At 44.5% G+C, this 21628-nt stretch overlaps 1 protein-coding gene across 1 annotated transcript in view; it reads right to left on the reverse strand.

Moving 5' to 3' along the window:
- The window catches only part of tenm1 (teneurin transmembrane protein 1), a 153030-nt gene that overhangs the window by 75440 nt on the left and 55962 nt on the right, over nucleotides 1–21628 (reverse strand). The window contains exons 5-6 of the mRNA XM_037462334.2: nucleotides 17773–18011; nucleotides 2286–2459 (exon numbers count right to left, since the gene is read on the reverse strand). Coding sequence (XP_037318231.2) covers nucleotides 2286–2459; nucleotides 17773–18011 — 413 coding nt within the window. The remainder of the gene's footprint in view (nucleotides 1–2285; nucleotides 2460–17772; nucleotides 18012–21628) is intronic.

Raw genomic sequence — 21628 nt, forward strand, 5'->3', positions numbered from 1 at the left:
AATCAGTCTCCTCAGCTATCTTTATGCTCCCCATGTTATGTTGCTACTTCCGCACCAAGAACAAAATCATGTATTTCCACAATGAAGAGAAGAAAATACAAATGCTGCTCGGTGTCTTTGCTTTGTAGATTAGAGTCACAGAAAAAGTTCTTTGATGAAGAAATTATAATAATATTCTAATGGCAGCAATTATCATCACAAACGAGACACTTATGATGGATATCTCAAACATCCCTCAAAAAGATTGGTACCCATCAATCATTCCCCCCCCCCCCCCCCCCCCCCCCCCCTGTCCCCCTGCAGTGTCTAGTTGTTGTTCATCATCTCCATCCCCCGCAGGCTCCCCTCACCATCCTTGGCTGTGTAATCTAGGGGATTGCGTGGTCCCTTGGTGTGAGAGGTGATGGGTACAGCAGGATGAGCGTGATAATCTGCCACACTGGATTACAGCCTAATCTCTAATCTCTCTGGCCCTCCTCTGTCCGGGGAACCCCCTCCACTGCGCCAATTTTATTAATCCGAGCCTGCCGCTGCAACAGCTTAGCTTTGCCCATTTCGATTTCCCAGCCTCCATCCAGCACGTAGAGCAATAGGAGTTGAAACAATGGATTTGTTGTGACACAGCACTCAGAAGTGAATTCCTGTGACCCCTGCACGCTCTATCAGAGGATTTAGCTACTGATGAGAGCGTTAATCCTTGGGAATGTGAGGATTCATCAAGAATAGTAGCTTTAGGGATGTCCCAGGTTGCCTAAATTGCAGCGGACTGCAGTTTGGCTTGCACATTCTCCACATAAGTGCTGAACATGGGCTCCAACGGCATCCCAAGTAATACCCATCAGGGCCAGACTAAGCGTGAAGGTTGCCTTGTCCTGCCTGACTTCATGACCCGGAACACTCACAATTAATGTCCCATGTCACGGGGTTAAATTGCTGTCAGTAATTCCTGCGGCTAGTTGAGCGAAGGCCGAGTGGAGGATGGCGATTCCAGTCACGTATTGGCTAAGAGGGAACATGATTAACCAATTACCTAGGCTTTATGATAAAGGAGTAATCAGCTCAAGGCTGATCTTCACACTGATGTCTCTCTATCGTATCGGGAACATTCATTGTGCCAGTTGTGTGTGTTGATGTATGCAAGCCGGAGTTCTGACGCAAAAAGGCTGAATGGAATCCATGCCAATGGATATATAGTCTGAACATGTTCCAGTTATATTGTTTAAATGCTCTTATTACATTTCAAAAGGATTTTAGGAGTCTTCCCTCTCTTTCAATAATTGTGCTCCGATTAAATCCTGTAGCAGAAATGGTGGTGTCCATTGAGGATTTCTATTTAATTAAGTTTTCAGAAATGAGAAAAACAGAAGAACAATGTGCTGGATATACAAAGGAAAACTCTAAATAGTATGTGACCTGATTTCACATGTATGTATTCGAGAGGTCCTCTGTTGGTGTGTCTGTGCTGCATTTATTTAAGGTAACTCCCAAAACTTATTTTGAAAAGCTTGTTTAATGAAACGCTAATGTAAGCAGACAAAGTCACTTGTGGTGTCTTTCATGACTTTGGAAATGCAGACCTTTGACATCCAGTACTCATGACATCAAATCACGGGCAACAATATCACGTCCATCGCTCAGGGCAACAAATATTATAATACATGCATATCACAGCAGAAGCCAAGCAAAAGAGCGTTCGGCAGCATGTTGTGGACCAGCAGTGAGCTCAGAACCAACTAGAGATGCACTGTACCGCTCAGGCCCTCACAATTCCTATTGGGCTCATGTCACACCTCATTAATGGGAATATTATTATGTTTATAACAACTATTTTCACATATGCAGCTGTGTCAGTAAAGACCAATAAACAAACTTTGATGTGTAAAGTCTGTGAAGTTTCCCCTGAGACGGAAATAGATTTGACCTCAGATTTTAATGAATCAGTAAAGGTAGCTCATGTCAAAATGTGGCCTAAAAACCATCCTGACCAGCACCTTGTTAAAGTAGAGGGATATGTTTCCATGGTAACCTGGGCCAGTCTTCATTTAAACTACTTTATGATACCGAATCTACAGAAAAGAAATTGTAATTAGCCTCACATTTTACTCTCACACATTTTAGTTTATTTATTTGGGATTTTAAAATAATTTACTAAAAGGGGCCATGCAAAGTGTTTGAAATACTTTAAGCTAGTAACCATTGGGTAGACATAATATACCAAAGTAAAAATGATTGGAGAGGACATCGGTTATCATGATGCGTGTCCATGTGTGTGTGTCTCAGCTCACCTTTGTCGCCGGCGTGTGTGTTCTCCGGGTTGAGTGTGTCCAGCAGGTGAATGGAGCTGGTGGGCCTGCTTTTGCTGCGGTCCTCCTGTTGATGGTCGGCCGAGCTCAGGCCGTTCTCATACAGCTGGCTCTCCCCGTGCCGCAGATGCCAGGTCAGACCTAACAGGTGGACCGCTACACACACACACACACGCACACACACACACACACACACACACACACACAAACAAAAACACACAAGAAGACAGAAAATAACTTTATACGATGCACCCACAGAGGTGCCTCCGTACCTGTTTAAAGCTCATCTCACACTTTTCGATGCACTTTATGTGCTTAATGGTGCCCGGCCAGGCAGCGGACAATTAGTAAACACACAAAGAACACACACAGATAAACCCCGAACACATTTGCATCTAGTGGACTCGCACACATGCGTAAGCGGCCACAAAACGCGGCAGCGGCGGGCAATTAAGGCAGATCTTCAGAGCTGGAGCGCAGGGCTGGCATTAAAGCGCTAACACAGTCTTTTATGCATGACTAATGATGCTTTGAAAGCTGCTGCCGATTCACGATCCATATGGGCCTTTTAAACAACAAAGGGGATGGGAGGATGGGAGGATGGGAGGATACTGGATTTCCCCTCCCACTCATAAAACTGTTTACAGGGACAACAATCCGGCATGCCGTTAAATAAAAAACTACTTACACCTGGCCATTAAGGAAATTAATTAGCGCCCGGCAAGGCTGTCAATAAAATGTTTGGTAAAACATTCACCTTCCCCCTGAACAATCACCGGGTTCCGTTCATGCGCCGCGTTCGTTTTCGCTTTAAAGAATCGGAAAGTAAATGCCCCTTTAGAAAGCCAAAGGGAACAAAGCAAATGCAATAAATCATTGCGGGTTTTTCTCTCCTCTGACACATTCGGAGCATCAAACAAAAAGCAAAGCCTCAAATCACAAAGTTGCCATGTGCTGGTGGCAGTCGGAGGACGGCTGTTGAATGCAGATCAAGGTAAGGAACTTCTAACGACTTCAAACGCCCCGGCTGTCTGTCTTCTGTCTGCTGATTGCTGACACCCCCCCCCCCCCCCCCCCCCCCCAAAAAAAGCACTTGACACGCCCTTGCCGACGCTTGCGCTAAAATGGCAATTAAAACGGCGCGACCGAACTTTGGTCGCGCAGGTACGGCGCTTGGCCGCACGACATCCAACCCGCCCGCCTGGGATGAAGAACACCTAATTAAAACACTGGGTGGTTCAAAGCCGGTTTGCACTAACTTCGAGCTGAGAGAGTTGAAGCCAATTTGGCCCCGTGTGATACCCTTTGACCCCTGACCCGCCCGTGAGCGGGCCTACTCATGCACAAGACTGACGGCTACCGGGACCGTGAGGGAGACACCCGGCTTCATTTAGTTCAAGCTAATTGAACTGTGGGCCTGTGGCGAAGTACCACACGGACACAAGCAGTTTTTGTTTTTTATTTCACCGTCACTGTGGTTTACTCTTTTTCCTTGTGTGTGGGGGTGTGGCGGGCGAGTTGGTTCTCAACACACATTAGTACATTAGTACGTCAAATTAGTAGTTCTCATTCGGTTGAAACGGGTTTGGTCTCCAGTGTATCCCTTCTGCTTATACCAGGGACTTCTGTATCCGACAACCAGAGTACTCCATAGCACTGCATCTTTAAAATATTGGTGGGGGAAGGTGGAGAGAAAGTTGAATCCCATTTTGTGTACGGCGATACCAGCTTTAGAAACAATTCCACGGAGATTCCCTTCAAACCGCATTCAGTTATCGACTCTCTTCCATTAGGACACGAACACTGTGATCCTCACGATGCTGATCTCCGCCAGGTGTGTCTGCAAACGAGTCAACGCCAGCAACAATAAACTGTGTGTGTGTGTGTGTGTCGAGGTGTGTTTCTGCAGTGTTTAATCGTGGGTGAACGGGGAACTACAACCCCAGACTGTGCACGAGAAGTGAGCACTTGAGCCAAGATCCCATCCGTGTGGGGATGCAGACCGATCAGGAATGACAGGATTGTTTTGTAGGCATGCTGAGCCCTTACTGCAGCGGTCGTCCTCTCGCTCTGTCGCTCCCTTTTCCCACTGTCACCATTAAATAAAAAGTGAAACATGCCAAAATATATATTTTAGAAATGGAACACTAGGCCAACGCAGGTGTGTACGTTTCGAATTCAGTTGTTGATGCACGGCGGCTCCTACAGGCCAGTTTAAAGGGGAATGGGGAGTCAATCCAATGAATACCGCAGCAACGAGAGGTTCTCGAGCAAAGAAAATATTATGCTGATGGGACCAGTAGTCTGTGGGATTAGCAGTGGACAGACTCACGCATGCCCAAGGGGCCCGAACGCATAATCTCCTTTCAACCTTACGCATGGCAGTGATAATTAAACACAAAATATCGTGCCGCACCTCCAAATGTAGGTTTGTGTGCTCCAGCGCTGTGTGCATGCATTATATCACGCAGTGGGGTGAAACAACAACCTCATCATAGTTTTATAAATTAGTCTGCGAGTGAGAGAGCGCTCAGAGAGCCTTGAGAACTTATTCCTAAACCGATACATTTAGAGTTTCCGCCAGTCACTCCCTCACGCTCCATTCTCTGATTATCTTCTCTCAAATGGATTGGTTTTCTGCAGTGCCCCCGACCCCCATACCCCAGCGCCTACGTTATCCAAGTGGTAGCCACTCCTGTAATGACTCGCCAACGACGGTCCTCACTTCTCCTCCTCACCACTCCAGCCCTCCTCAACAGCCCCTCAGACCCTACTTATCCCGCTCCTGCTCATCAGCTTCTCTCTCGCGCTCTTGTTCCATGGCTGTTGACCTTTTGCTTGAACACTTAGCATCTAGGGCCACAGAGCACGAACACACACACACACACACACACACACACACACACACTGGGGCGAGGAGAGTTAAGGACCTGGTAGCAGGATGAGAAGAGGCTGGTGGTTGAGAGCGCAAGTTTGTGTGTACGCTCTCGTGATTTTGAGGGGCCGACGTCCTCACAGCAATATTAAGAGTAGAGATGGGATGTTTGTGTTTCGTCACTTGACCAAGTTAATTCAGGGACTTTCAAAACTGGGATGTTAAGGAGCGACTGGCAAGGACAACCAAGAGTCTCCCTCAATTGCTGGAGGTAACGAGTTGAATGAGTACAAAAGATGAGCATTTTCTGAAGGTGAAGGTTTGTTCTTAACCAAAGAAAGCATTTATTAAAAAAAACATTGAATAGAATTCTAACTCAAGGTCTACTTACTTACTTACTTTATCCAGGTGGAAAAATTTAGCGAGTGATTGAGAACTAAAACTACTTTTAGTAGACATTACTAAAAGCTGGCGAGTTGAATTTCGTTTGTTAGCATCCCTTCGGTTGGATAAAAACCCAAAATATAGAACCATGTACAGATTCTGCCTTCTTGTGTGGAATGAGAAGCACATGATTTTTCAGAATTAAATAAAAAATAATTCAAACTGATAACCCATACCATGGTAGCAGGGTAGTGTACAATTATCCAGGAAAGTTTTCATACTTTTTCCTGTTTTGGACAAAATTATGTATTGGTCAGCTGCTTGTATAGAAACTGACAGGAAAGGAAGAGGTTCTAACTAGTGCAGGTGAAGTGGGACTTGGGACAATGCAGTAATGATGGTGGTGTCCTGACAACACGCTGGCTGTCACATTGACAACATCATTAAAAGAAAAATCAAACATCGAAATGTACAGTTACAAAAAATACATTAAAAAACAGCCGTTCCACTTACTTCTTGCTTTAAAGAACATTTTTTAACCTTTGCAAGGCTCCAAAAAATGTAATATTCACGCTCCTCAGAGGACGCGCTTTGACACAGCGTGCAATCGCTGAAGCCAGCAGCATGCGCTCAGCATGAACCTTAACTTTCACCCCCTCAATCCCCATCTGTCTATCCATCCCTCTCTAGTGTCCATCTTTCTCTCCGGCACTCACACTGCAAAAAACACGCACAGCAATCAGAAGCTGGAGAGCGAGAGAGAGAGAGAGAGAGAGAGAGAGAGAGAGAGAGAGGGATAGGAAGAAACTCAGAGTGAGTCCAGTCATTATAACGGCAGCAGCAGCAGCGGCAGCAGTGGCGGCGCAATGGCGACAGCGAGCAGCAGTGCGGCGAGCTAACAGGCCGAAGCTCTCGCGCGCATGAATCATTGATCAGTGTGACAGTGAGATGACTGCCAGAGGTAATAGGACTGCACAGCTGTGGGAAAGGGGGGGTGGGGGCTCTGTGCCGGGCCCTCGCTGTCGGCTTCCCCGCCGAGACGTGCGCGGAAGATGTTGCAGGCTGAAGAGAGCAGCGCGGGGTGCGGGGGGGAAGGGCCGAGGTGGAGAAGTAGTCGAGAGAGGTGGGGGGGGGGGGGGGGGTCCTAGATGTAGCTTTTTTTAAAGCTTACTCAAACTACCACAGAGAGAAATAAGAGAACAGACGAATCCAAGCTGGTGGAAATTCGTGGATGTAGTTTAGCAAGGCAGCGGAGATGAGGACCTCTCCTCCACGCCTCTTCTTCTTCAACAGCTGGAATGCAAAAGGCGTTCGGATGCAACCCGTTTCTTTTTTATTGCTATAAATGTCGACCCTGAACCAGGGGATTCTTAGCATTGCTTGCTTCAGATAGGCATGGTTTCTACGCAGACTTTTTATTGAGTGGAAGCAAAAATAATAGTAGCTCACAGTTGCTGCTACTATTGTTAGTGTGTGTGTGTGTGTGTGTGTGTTTGTGTGTGTGTGTGTCTCTCCAGATTAGATAGAAGTGATTGCGGGCACCAGTGATGATTAGGTTTCACACTCGGGGTAGGAGAAAAAGGAGGAGATAGAGAAAGAAAATGGTGTGTGTGTGTGTGTGTGTGCATTCCTGTGAGATGCCTATGTTACACTATACATGCCGTTATCTGGTGTTTGTTGGGCTGCGGGCACAATGGGTGTGATTGACTCGGAATATACTGTCTTATCGATAGCTATTACAGCCAAGGTAGCACTACAGTTGGTTAAAAATGATTTATCAATACCCTCGCACAAGCGGAAACACACCCCGGCTGGGTAGCAGAGACCTCTTGGCTCGCGCACATAGATAACCCATCAACTGTATTCCATCTGACTCCCAAAGACTACAGCCGGGCAGCACGCGCTTTCAAGAGCATCAGTCATTCGACTTAGCGCGCACTTTAGCATGTACAGTGAAAGCCATTTTTCATCCCGGGTTCTGCATGGCTGTGTCAGCCTCTAGCTAAGCCACGACTTCTGAGGGATGGGAGAAAGAAAAGAGCAGAGGAAGGGCGGGGGGGGGGGGGGGGGGGTGGAGAGAAGGTGGTCCAAAAAAGGAGGAGAGAGACAAACGGGGCAAACGAGTGTGAAGGAGAGCGAAGGAGAGAGACTTCAGAGACAATAAAACAAATCTGTGTCTAAGTCGGCGTTAAAGTGGAGACCGAGAGCCTGAGGGGCGCCTTCCTCGCCCGACGGCCTCTCCCCCCCCACTCTGATGGACGTGGGTTTGTACCTCATACCCACAAACCCCCATGGAAAGCTACTAATGTCATCACTGTTAAGAGCACACGTTTATAAGTCTGCTGACATTTGCTTCAAATGTGCGTGCGTGTGCGTGTATGTGTGTGTGTGTGTGTGCGTGTATGTGTGTGTGTGCGTGTGCGTGCGTGTGTGTGTGTGTGTGCGTGCGTGCGTGCGAGCAGCACATCACACAACGGCTGCTATACACCTTAGACTCCATTGTCAGTGTGACCTTGCTAATCTGGAACTGGAAGTACTGTTTGGATTAAGAGAAAAAAAAGGGGGGGGGGGGGCGAAATGACAACCAGATTGGTAAAAGGCAGAGCGGAGGTGGCGTCACACTTCTCGAATGATGTGATTTGCCGTGTCCCCGGGTGTTTATTTACCAGTAAAAACTCGCAGTCACTGTCATCTAGTTAGTCACGGTAGCGACGGTACAACGAGTACACACATCCGCTTCCTGCGTCGCTCTCTCTCTGTTGTTCCTTCAATTATAATCACGCCTTCTCCCCCTTTCCTGTCACACCCACCACCAACCACCTCTCTCCCACTCGCTGTCTCCCTTGCTCCTGCTCTGAAAGCTGACTCATGTTACCACAGACAGAATAGTGTTACACCAGGAGGGGAGCGGCGCCATGTTGGATCCCCCCCCGCCGTCCAACGTGAGCTAAAAACACCGCGGTTACCAAAATTCTGTTTGGTCGCACGCATTCGCGTGAGAGTCATGGAGACGCTAAGGAATAAAAAAAAAATTGTTGCTGAGATGTCGTGGGCGTCCGTGTGCACACGTCTGAGAGCGTCCACCTGCGTGCGGGACTGTCGGAGCAGTTGAGGCTAATTTTGCTGCAGCCTCGCTGACCTTCTGGAGACATTTTACCAAAAGCGCCCTCTCGCTATTCCCAAGCTTTCTGACCACAGTCTGTCTGGCCATCTAAAGCAATTTTACCAAAGGGTCCTGCAGCTGTTAGGGCAGTTTTAGCAAAGGCCAGCGGGTTTCTTAGAGCTGAATCACACGACCAAAAGAGAGGAATAAGAAACAAAGGGGATCTGGACCAATCAATACCGACCCCAATGAGGCATGAAGCGGGCGGCTTATAGAAGCCGGGGGTGAGGAGGACGCACACAAAAGGTCCCAATCACAAAGTTACCCACGCACACACACACACACACACTTTGATTCAATACACAGGCATATAAGGGTCACATTTTTTTATATTTGTTTGGTTGTTATATTTGTTTTTTTTCAGATTTTCGCAAACATTTTGTAAAAAAAAAAAAACAGAACATTTATTTTGCAATAAATTTCTGTTCCTTGTGTACCCAAAAATATGTTTTTCTTTTCTTTTCAGCAAAAACATCAACACCCTAGTTTACAGTAAACAAGATCAGGAAAAAGGCTTCTATGAATAGAAAGTGAAGAGAAAAAATTATGAAGCAACACAATTATGTTGCTGGTTACGCACAGATGATTTTAATAACCTGGTGGTACAATAGCAAAATCTTTATAAAAAAAAAAAACAATTCTATAATAATGACATATACGCTACCATAAAAGCGACACATCACTGCGCGTGTGACAGGATTTTTCAAAACGACTGTTCTTCACCAGTGCCCTCCTCACAGGAAGGGTTACAGCTTCCAGACCCCACTGGAAACAAGTTATAGCAGCCAATCTTACCCACTCAGCCCCGCTGAGTAGATAATTGGTTGCCAGTTGCCGTCCTTGACAGAGCTGCGCGATGAAGACCATCGCTGCGGATCCCGGGCGAACAGATGACCGCCCGTTGGAAAAGCTTCCTCTGGGGGGGGGGAGAAGGTAACGTTTCATCATGACGGGCCCGACTCGACACCTCAGCGGCTTGGGGCCGAAACCCGATTCACCCTTCTGACTTTACCCCGATGCACAATCTATGGCCTCCTGCCCATCACCTGCTAGCAAACCGGACTGCAATTCTGTTCAGTCCGCTGAGGTTTATTATCATCTCAGCCGGATAGTTTCCACACTTTAGCATTCATTATATCGTGCTTTTTACCGCCTACCTATTGCTTCAGGAACTGATGTCTCTAAATTTTTTGAAATCTTGTGAAGCATTTCTTCCCACTCAGTGCAGTCATCACAAAGTACAGTATGTGTGCGGTGGCCTGCAGACTGTGCTGTCTGATTGCACTCGGGGCACCGCTCTGACTGAATGAAAGTGGCAGATCTTCAGCAGAGTGAATCAGCACATTTCAGCTTTTCCAATTTACTGTAGACTTGGGACTATCCTTTTTATTTTGACCATGTCTTTTCTTCCACAAGGCTTTGTTCAGAAAAGGCTTTGCTCCTTTATTCCTCAGACCTTCCGTCTTTGGGTTTTCTACACTTAATTACTTTGCTCATACGGACTGAATCGAAAACTCATGAAAATTGAGTTTGATAAAAGGATTTACTATTGCTATTCTTGAGATGAAATGGGTGCAGCCACTAAGTCTCGTTGGTAGTTGGTAAGTTGGTAAGTTGGTACTTTTAACTGAAAGAATGAAAAAAGGGATAAAGCTATGCCTCATTTTTTCCCACCTGTATTCCCAAGGACGAGTAGGTGTGTTTACTGAAACACTGCAACGAGAGATGGACGCAGCTCGGTGGCTATACGGCCAGTGAGAGCAAGCAGCGCTGGACCCCCACCGGCCTCAGACCAAAGACGCCTATGGTAAGGTTGGGGAATACGACAATATATACCGTTAGATATAAACCCATTAGTCTACGGCAAGCCTTGTGGTTAAACCACTGGTGCAATGGCAGCCACCACCTAGAGACCACAGCTCCCTCAATCCGAGATCATGTACACTTTTTCCAAAGCGGCGGATCGAGGGTGCTGCTTACTGTCTTGTCAACAGGACAAAACATCTGCATACTGTAAGTGATGCATATTTTTTGTTCAATTGTCACCAAGCCATTAGGGGCTTCCCCCCCCCCCATTCCAGATGAGAGTAGAGGTTACTGACAGCAACAATAATGACGGCTTCGATCTGTTCCCAGTAAGCCAGTGAGAGTCGTTCGGTGTGAACTGTAGCAGGTCCCTCAACCTGCAGCGGCTAAATGGGAGTCATCTGTCAAGAACTTTAATGTTTAAATCTGTTAAAGGCTTCTTTTGACTGTAACTCTAGCGTGGCGCCCTCTGCATGTATCCCAGCTGTTTTCTCACCTTATAGATCTAGCCTAAAGTGGACATACTGTCACACGGGTAAGGGTCGGGCTGGAGCAGGTTGAAGTGAGGACTCAAACGCAGAGTTTTTCAATCAAAAGGTGCTCTTTATTCTCCTAGACCATACGTGCTCCCACGACGAACGACAGTAGACAATGACGCGACAGGGGACAACAGGCACACGGGGCTTAAATACACGAGGGAGGTGCAGGTGATTGGACACAGGTGGAAACACTCAGGCAATCACGGGACAAGGCAGGAAGTGAAGTTAACCCAGCACCACAAGAAACATGAAACTTCAAACTAAAACAGGAAGGGAGACCAAACCGTGACACATACCATCAAACAACATCATCGCTTTGCCTAAAAATCGACCAATTTGGATTCACAATTAGAAATACTTTCTTGGCTATATTTACAAGTAATTAAAATTGAATTGTTAGTTTTGTGCGCCCTCTTTATTTTTATTTTGCTTTCTAAAACCGCTTAATGGACTTTGTCTGGATCTCATAAGTAGACCAATTCCCAATCCAAACAGTCCACAGGCAATAGAACGAGCCGCTAGCAGTTAAAATGAGGTGCAAGCTTAAAATCAGAGCCGATGAAAATATTACACAGCTTAGCTAGAAACTCACTGTTCCTTTGATACAAATGTTTCCTCTTCTTTTTGTTTAGAAACTGAAATTTGGGTTGAATCTAAAGTCAAATCGACCCTGGTTAACGCAAGCTATACACCTATTAAAATATTTAGCTATTGTTTAATTGTTAGTGTAATACTATCCATAAACTTAGAAAGAAGAAAATGATTTCGCAAATTATATGTTGATGGCCACCTACAGCTTTCTGCTATTCCACTAACATACTTACAGAAGAAAGATTTATACAAAGTGGTTATAAAATCATGTTTTTCTCCACTTCTTGTGTCTGAGGCAACATTTTCTTCAAATTATTTGAATACAAACATGAATAATTTGTCCACCTCACCAGGTGGTTAATGATTGACACGATTGTTTAATATACAGTATACGTCACTAATAGCCCATAGGTGATGTTTGGTTGGCTTAAATTTGCAAAGCATGTGTTTACACCACAACCTCTTTTGTGACTGTTAGAAGATGCAGCAATGAAAGAAGATGCAGCAATGGAAGAAGATGCAGCAATGAAAGAAGATGCAGCAATGAAAGAAGATGCAGCAATGAAAGAAGATGCAGCAATGGAAGAAGATGCAGCAATGAAAGAAGATGCAGCAATGAAAGAAGATGCAGCAATGGAAGAAGATGCAGCAATGAAAGAAGATGCAGCAATGGAAGAAGATGCAGCAATGAAAGAAGATGCAGCAATGGAAGAAGATGCAGCAATGGAAGAAGATGCAGCAATGGAAGAAGATGCAGCAATGGAAGAAGATGCAGCAATGGAAGAAGATGCAGCAATGAAAGAAGATGCAGCAATGGAAGAAGATGCAGCAATGAAAGAAGATGCAGCAATGAAAGAAGATGCAGCAATGGAAGAAGATGCAGCAATGAAAGAAGATGCAGCAATGGAAGAAGATGCAGCAATGAAAGAAGATGCAGCAATGAAAGAAGATGCAGCAATGAAAGAAGATGCAGCAATGGGAGAAGATGCAGCAATGGAAGAAGATGCAGCAATGGAAGAAGATGCAGCAATGGAAGAAGATGCAGCAATGAAAGAAGATGCAGCAATGGGAGAAGATGCAGCAATGAAAGAAGATGCAGCAATGAAAGAAGATGCAGCAATGGAAGAAGATGCAGCAATGAAAGAAGATGCAGCAATGGAAGAAGATGCAGCAATGAAAGAAGATGCAGCAATGAAAGAAGATGCAGCAATGGAAGAAGATGCAGCAATGAAAGAAGATGCAGCAATGGAAGAAGATGCAGCAATGAAAGAAGATGCAGCAATGAAAGAAGATGCAGCAATGAAAGAAGATGCAGCAATGGGAGAAGATGCAGCAATGGAAGAAGATGCAGCAATGGAAGAAGATGCAGCAATGGAAGAAGATGCAGCAATGGAAGAAGATGCAGCAATGAAAGAAGATGCAGCAATGGAAGAAGATGCAGCAATGAAAGAAGATGCAGCAATGGAAGAAGATGCAGCAATGAAAGAGGAAAAGATGATTATGTTTCCCATCATCTGTGCTGTCTGTGGTCCCATAAAAATAGCTGCAGGTGGCTTTTTTATTTTATTTGCAAATGTTAGCTTTCCTTGCTCCCTTTTATTTAGTATTTTAGTGGTTTGCTTTCTGTCTGGATCTTGTTGTTTATTGTCTATAAGCACGGAATTAGATGAGGCCTTAATGTTCAGTTATTCTTTCAGTGTTTCTGGGAAATGAATGGATAAAATGAAAATAAAAAATAGTATCTAATAATAATGCTCCACAGTCTCCCAAGATCCTTATCGTCATATTTTTTTTTAAATGTGAGTGTGTGTGTCTCAGTTAATGTTTCTTTGGCATTATGTATGGCTGCCATAATGTGCTACTGAGATCCTAGTTGTAATTTATTCAACTTGTCAGCCGGGTTGGTCAACACCACGGAATAGAACAAGCACTTAATTCATTAGAAGCTATAATCAGCACAGCGCCTTGAGACACACCAGGCTGGCTAGGACGTTTGGAGGAGAAATCCAGATCAAGAGGGAGCGACTTAAGTACTGTTATTCACTTCAAGCCACCATGCACATAGTCTGTTATTTAAGATTCGTAATTAATTAGTTTGTTGCTTAAATTATACAATCTAAGATCTGTGAGAAGGAAGATAAATTCAACGTCATTGCAACAACAAATAGTCACCGTTAGTTGTTTTGTTTCAACCAACGGACCAAAACTAAAAGCTCACTTCACTTTACAAGGACCTACGTCATTAAATCATCACATTTAAAAATCTTTTTTTTTCTAGCTTTACAAATAAAAATTGTTCATCCTTAGTTCCTGGATCAATTCAGTTGTACCAATTCACTAATGGACCGGACTGTTTCAGGATTATTGTAGCCTACAAATTTCATGAACATTCAATCGGATGCAATTGACTGAATAATCAATTAGTGGGTAAACAGAAAAGAAATACATTTATTTGTTTAATTTTCTCAGCAAAAAAGCCAAATCTTTGCACCTTCCACTGTGCCATTCTCACTATCTTTGGATTTTGACTGTTAGTTGAATCACAACAAGACATTTGAAGGCATCACCCGAGGCTGCGAGGAACCAAAACAATCTGTGGATTTATCGATAGTGGAAACAATCGTTATTGCAGTACTAATGAACGCACAAACACAACACACACACTTTCTTTCTTCTTGTGCGTTCAGTCGCAGGGTGTACTCGGTTTGACCCCCTGTGAATAATGGCTAACTTTTAGGGCAGATGCTTTGAATTGCCATTAAACTGTGAAAGCAGATTTACTGAAAGAAATAGCGTGAATGTAATGAACTTAAAGCCACTAATGACTCATTTGGCTCTTTATGGAACTGCGCGGGCCCCTGAAGCAGCATGTGTTGCACAACAAAACTATAAAGGAGATCTTGGCTTTAAGTGTACACCGTCCACACAGCTACTTCCCCACAACCATGATCCCCAAAAACATCTCCCTGCATCGAAGGTTAATCGCTCTATTCCAATATAATGCCATTGACTTGCATCCGGCCCCATCGTCATACCCTCATGTCCTTCCTGCATCTTTGTCGCTGCTAATAAAATATTTGAAATAAGTAAGACGTGTACAATGTGTCACCGTGTGCAAGTGAAATGTGATTGAGGGCTGATTATTTGATTGCAGGTTGCTACTGACTTGCTCATTTTATTACATCCGAAGCTTCTCCCTATTGCCATGGAGATGATTATCTTTCATTACTGACATATTCCACCCTCTCCTCATATTTGATTCAGCGACCCAGGGTTGTAACCGTTTGAAACAGCATGGCATTCAATAATGCAGGAAATACTCTAATTAGCTTATTTTTTTTGACAACTTGAGTAGGTAGGTCTTTGTGTGCTTTTGCTTTGTGGAGGCAGAACTCAAATGAGGCTTGAAATAGTAAAGCGAGTTACTGGAAGAGTTTGTCAGTAGCAATATTCTTCAAGATTACAGATGCAATCTTAATCTGTCCTCTATCTCTCCTTAAATGCCCCGTTCGCAATCATAATGCCTGCTGCTCATATCTGATGGCCGTGTTGTGCTTAATAACAAGCCACGACTGCAGGAGGGAGGGGCACGTTGGGAGATAAACAAATTAACAAAGCCATTCGTTGGCCTCGCAGCACCAGGGGGGTATGGGAGGAGAGGAAAGAGGGCAGTAAAGACAGTGAGGAGCCCTGCCTTAGCTAATCACAACAGGGGGCATACAGTGCGCCGCAATCACTTAGGCACGGCATAATCTCTGCAATCACGCATCCCCCTATTATTGTGCTAATTAGAAAACCTTCATTTGAGACATAATATTATTGCCTCATCATTTGCCGGGTTACTTTTTTCCACCAAGTTAATAACCATGTAACTTGCACAAAGAGCTTCTGGTGATCTGAGATGGGACTCGAACTGGCCAAATATTTTTTTTGTGTGTTTATTATGACCATGACCTCAAAGTTACGCCATACTGGTCCCGCTGCACCTCCACCTGCAGCGCGCGAGAGCCCCGTTGCAAGCGGAGCCACCGACGAGCGCGGTATGAGTGGAATGTGCAACGTTTGGCTGAGCGTCATGAGAAGAGAAGAAGAATCAGCCAAATATAACAGCTGCTCTGCCATGAGTTTCTCGGAGAAGGAGGACGAGAAGCGTCTCTGACATTGTGAAGCGCTGGGCTCCAGCTTGGCACGACTGCAAAGGGAAAATGTTGCACATGTCTTCATTTGGGAGGAGGTTTCCGCAGTTTCCCGCTGACAGATTATTTACGCAGAAAGTTACCTACTCAACACTAGCGACAATATCATAGCTAACATTTTGAGATTAATCCATTAATCAAATGGTCTTTAAATGTAAAAGAATAGTTACGTCAACAAAACCCTTAAAAAATGTACTTTATGATGACATACAATAAAGAAATGTAGCGTCATAACTGAGCAACTGTAAATAAAGGGCTATTTGGTATTTGAGCTTGAAAATGGTCAACATAGTTATTGACTATTGGTCCCGGGTCTGCTTGAAAGAGGTAGGTCATATACATGAAAAATGGTATACATGAATAATAAATATTAATTAAAAATGGCATGTATTGTTATGCGCTGAGAAAATCTATTAATTATGTTCAAATAAACCAGAATAACCTGCAAGAGCTGATTATATTTGGAATAGGATGACTCATTATCATATTTCCAACACTGCTTGAATAAGATAATCAATTCTGTTTCTTGTTATAATGACTATGATGATACAAATTAATATTCAATACCAACCTGATTTAATGAGAGACAAAATCAATAAAAATCAGCATGGCTGTTATTTGATGAAGATGAAAAAGAGCCAAACCACTGGGGGAGTTTTTTCTTTCTCTTGTGAGCGGCTGTTAATGAATTCGTTAAAATGTCGGTCCTTATGTAATGAGGGAACCTAATCATCTGGTAGCCTGCGTCTCAACCTCTCCCCTCAGACAGAGACATTAAGGCCCTGGCCACTTTAATCTTGCTATTTGGATCTCTTTTATGTAAAGGGATAACTTTTCATCTGTACTTATACACCCCATACGTCTTGGCGTGGTTGCCGTGGCGATGTCAACATGGAGATCGATCGTTGCCAAGCAGGAGTGGACCGTGACACCAATTAAAAGGTGATGTCATCTTCGAGTCATCGCTCACACTCCTCACTAATGCACTAATTACCGGGGCCGGGGCATTAATGGAAGCGCGCGGTGCAGCCTGGGGATTCATCTGCATGAATTCGCCAGTGTGCGTGTGTGATGTCTGTCTGTGATGTGTGTTCCAGTGTGATTAATGCGAACCCCTCCCCCCCCCCCTGCTCCGCCGTGACCTTGAGCACCGCCATAACGGAGGAATGAATCCTGGCTGGGTGGCGGGTTGGGATATGTGGCGGAGGGGAGACGATGTGGTGAGGTGGGCAAAGAAGAGGGAGTTGGTTGCAATTGGAAGCGATCACTGAATAAATGTGTGACTTTGAAAGACTCTGCTGATGATCGTCCCGGCCGCACATCCACCACCAAATGAGTTACTACAGGTTTTCCAAGCGTCATCCAAGCTTTTTTTTACTCCCCCCCCCCAACAAATGAAAAATAGTAACAAGACATGTGTTTGTGTGTCTGTAGGTGTGTGAGCCAGACAGAAAAACAAGGAATGAGTTTGTACTTCCTGGATGTGTAAATTCATCACAGAATAATGGTTTGGTGCGCTGCAGTCCTGGATCGCTCATTTAAAATTCAGACTTTCCTACAGAGGATCACATTTAGAGTACGTAGCCCGCTGTGCTGAAAGCCAACTCCTTTAGAGTAAGTAGTAGTAGAACATTTTCAGAAGTCCCGCTTTGATCTCTATCGATCCTCTCTCCCCTAATGTGATTTTTTTCTTTCTGTATATTTTTACACTTGTAACCATTGCATGTTGCATTTGAATTGATTAAAAATTGTTTCTGTATTCTTTTTTTGTATTCATTTTTCATTTATTAAGCAGTGTCTTAATAAGGCAGGGTCTTGCCAGTGCCCCCCTCAAGCCAAATGTGTATATTCACTTAAATGAAATAGCGGCTTCCCATGGCGGCGTGCTCGGTAGCGGCCGCTTGGCGGGACTCACCGATGACGTAGGTGAGCAGCAGGGCCAGGGTGAGAGTGAGGAGGGACGCGGACAGGGCCGTGCACTTCCAGTTGCAGCAGCGGTGAGGCTTGTTAAAGGTGAACAGCGGTCTGGTCACGCTGCTCCGCGGGAGAGGCCTGGGTGGAGGGGAGTACACTGTCCCAGAGGTCAGGGGGTAACCCTGCCCCGCCCCGGACAGGAGAGCCGATGATCCAGAGCCCTGCTTGAACAGGAAGTGTCTGCGGGAGAAAAACCAAAAGAGAATTGAAAGACTGCTCGATAATCCGCTCCTCCTTAAATTACTGCTGGTACGCCTGTAAATCATGTCAGAAGTACTTTATTGATCCCCCGGAGAAATAATTGTTTTCTGTTCCACTTTGAATACAAATAGGCCTAAATATAAACATAACGTGAAGGAACAATATAAATGGTTATGTCAAATGTGTGCTGTGTAAAACACTATATAATGACAATAAATCATTTAAATAGAAAATATATGAACATATGTTTAATACACTATAAAACAGTAGTGTAAATCATACGGGAGCGGAATCTGTGATTAAGTATTCAGGAATTGGTATGGTCATGAATATTACTTAAATTATACAATATAAATGTAGTATTAGCGCCAGAGCAAATCAGTGTAGTACATAGATGAATGATTGCAAAACGTACATTGAGGCCTCTATTGCACATTTAGGATATAAGTAAATTATTATTATAAATTAAAAATGGGGTTATTGCTGCTGACGGGGGTGAAATAAGTCCAAGGGCCAGTCTGATGGCCCTGGAGCAGTTGGGGAGTACGTGGGGATGTTTAAAAAAAGAACTGGACATAGAGCTGAAGGCGGCGCCGTTCATTCTAATGAAAGTCGGTCAGTGGTTTGCTTTCATGGAGCACCTGACCGGGCTCACTCTCAGTAATGTCCACCGGAGGGGGGCTGGGGGAACAAGGGTTTTAGATTTTAGACTCTTTTTTGAGCTGTAGTTCATTTAGTCGATATGATATTAACTATAGCTAGCTTCATTAGTTCAATATAGAAAGAATACATGTAAGTAAGTAAAGAGGAAGCATGTTTCTTCTTTATTAAATAGTAAATGTAAATGAATAATGTAAGAATGGTACTTTCCTGTCTGGCTGTTTAGCTTACTCGTTAAAAACATTATTTTCCTTTTATCGTTACAAGAGGAAAGACTCAGATGATAATGTGTTCAGTTTGGGCTGGGTTTACTGGAGTAAACTTCCCCAAATCCAATAAATATCACTCTCTTTATTTAATTTGGGGATAGAGCTGCTGCTACCCGAAAGACTGAAATCATGAATTATCTGCAACAAATCTTTTCTTAAACATTACCTGTGAACACACCATGCTATTACTTATTAAATGTGCTTCTTCGCCTTACTATTACTAATGATGGCAGACAGATCTGCTAATGGGACTGCAAAACCCTGAAACCATTAACCATCTGCTTTACATGAACAAAGCTTTTTGGAAATAACCTGTGACAACACCAATTCATGCTGTTACTTTAGAATGGGCTTCTTTGCCTTGGGAGCAACACTGTTGGGCTACTTGTTAGCTGAAAATACTAATGGGGGCATTAGAGCTGATACAAACCGTAATCCATTCCATACGCTTCATCTGCTTTCAAAAGGCTTAAAAAGAACCTTTTATGGTTCCCACCCTGACATCTCTAGTTCACGTCAATGCCAAAAATGTCATCACTTGGTAATTTTGTCCCATTTTACAGAAACGGCCAGACCTAACACAGTAATTCTGTAGCTCCAGCCAATGAACCGTGTTTTTTTGAGGTCACACCTGCCTTCCACCACCAAACTCTAACCAGCTCCTCCTTGATTTCAAGTAAACGTTGGTGCAAAACATGAAGAAATGCGCTCAAGGCGCTGAGATACCGTGCCGACGAGAACGGACGGATGGACAGACAACCTCCAGCCATTACACCACCCTTCACACTCCTTCCATGCTTCAGTCCCATGCACATCTCTCGTGACATGTGGACTAATCTGGAAGTTATAATTAGTAAATTAGGATGCAACTGTCCAGGGCAGATGAGTGAAGGAACAAAAATTGAATTGCTGTTGTCTTCTTAAGAAGAGGACACACAGTGTCCAAAAAGCTGCCGGCCACCTCTGGGACCACGTTTTTGTGTCTCATTAAGCAAATCATGTAGTGAATTTGGAGACATTATCTTAGTGTACCACAGTGCTTAATTCCTTCACAAATGAGCTCAGCACGGCCATCATCTTACTTTGATTATCTAGCGTCCATTTCGGATTCTATTTTTAATAACCTGCCCTCAGCGGAGTTCAGCCTCGCTCTGAAATACGCCTAACTGAAACTCATTTAGCGGGCCCCCCAAGGTGGTGGGATTTTAGTAGAGACCCCTATTTTTTTTTAAATGACACAAAGGCTAGCTTGGGATTCAAATGTGACACACAGGATGGACTGCTCTACTTTGCCACTGCACTCAAACAGCTCTCAGTGCCGTCTCAAACTAAGCTGTTCATATCACACGTTTGGCTGCAAATTCACCTACAATTTATAATAAGTCCCACCACAGATGATTTCTCCAGGTGAGCAATAAATGTGAAATCTTTAAAGACTGCACGGTAGACTACAGCCAGTTAAACAATAGAAAACTTCACCCTACAAACGTAATACACCCACAGCGCGCTATAGATTATGTATTAGCTGCAGAATATTTGATTAGCTCTCATCCAGTCCAAGTCCCTCATCAGAGAAGATTCCCAAATCTGTGCCTCTCCTTGTGCAACATGATGAGCAGCTACTGTAATGCAGAGCAGCACTGATATGAAACAGAATGGAAAAGCCTCTGCAGCCAAGGCTCAATTACTTACCTATTCCTTTTTTGACTCATCAAAGCGACTACTTAAGTTATACGGCTGTATTAGATAAACGAAGACGGGGCTCGTTTTCATTATGAAAAGGAGCATGTTAGATGGCGGGTGATGATAGGAAAGTAAGCTGAAGGGCAATTCATCTAGGTAGCATTTCATCTATTTTGCGTTTGGATAATGGGAGACGAGGGTCGGATGGTGTCTGATGGGGAAGCAGAAATATGGGGGGGTTCGGAGATTAGTCCACTTAGAAAAATAAAAATCATGGCTGGCTAGGCAACTTAGAAGCGGCACCAGCTTCCGTAGCGTTCCATCAAAACGGGAACAACACTTGCTGGTGTGGGGAAAACAAGGGCTACACTGGAGAAGAACGAGAAGCAAAAGGCCGGTGTGATTTTACCCTCTGCAGTGTGTGTATTTTTCATAAGAAAAAACATATATCCTGCAGCTTCTTGAATTCCCAGACAAGAAATGATTGCCCCAGGTTAGCGTGTGCCCTCCGAGGGTTAATACCGGCTGCGAGTGCGATGTGTCGGGGCGCACAGCTTGCCGGAGTGTTATTCCATCCACGCTGCGTGCGAGTGTGAGGTCACAGGCTGCTGGTGGGACCGCGGTCTCAGAAGGGCCCTCCGAGGACAGGCCATTAAAGTGGGGCCAGACAGCAGACTGACATGCAGCGACGCCGGACACAAGACCGCGGCGTCCGCCTGCCCTCGTGCACGCCGCAAACACATCCATCTTCCCGTGTCATTTAGTCACCCGCTCAGAATGAGGATGAATTCTTCTCAAAAACAAAAGAGCCGAGTCCTGCCGGTCGGGATAAATTGATCTGCGTGACAGAATGAAGCCGGAGGTTGCACTTGTGTCATGCAAATCAAAAGAAAATTAGTGAAAGCAGAGGAAGGACGTTGAGGCGAAGCGCGACGTGGTTATTTCCTGTGAGATTTTTTGAATACAGAAGCACTCCAAAACTTT

This window comes from Pungitius pungitius, chromosome 2, assembly GCF_949316345.1.
Source record: "Pungitius pungitius chromosome 2, fPunPun2.1, whole genome shotgun sequence".
Classification (NCBI taxonomy): domain Eukaryota; kingdom Metazoa; phylum Chordata; class Actinopteri; order Perciformes; family Gasterosteidae; genus Pungitius; species Pungitius pungitius.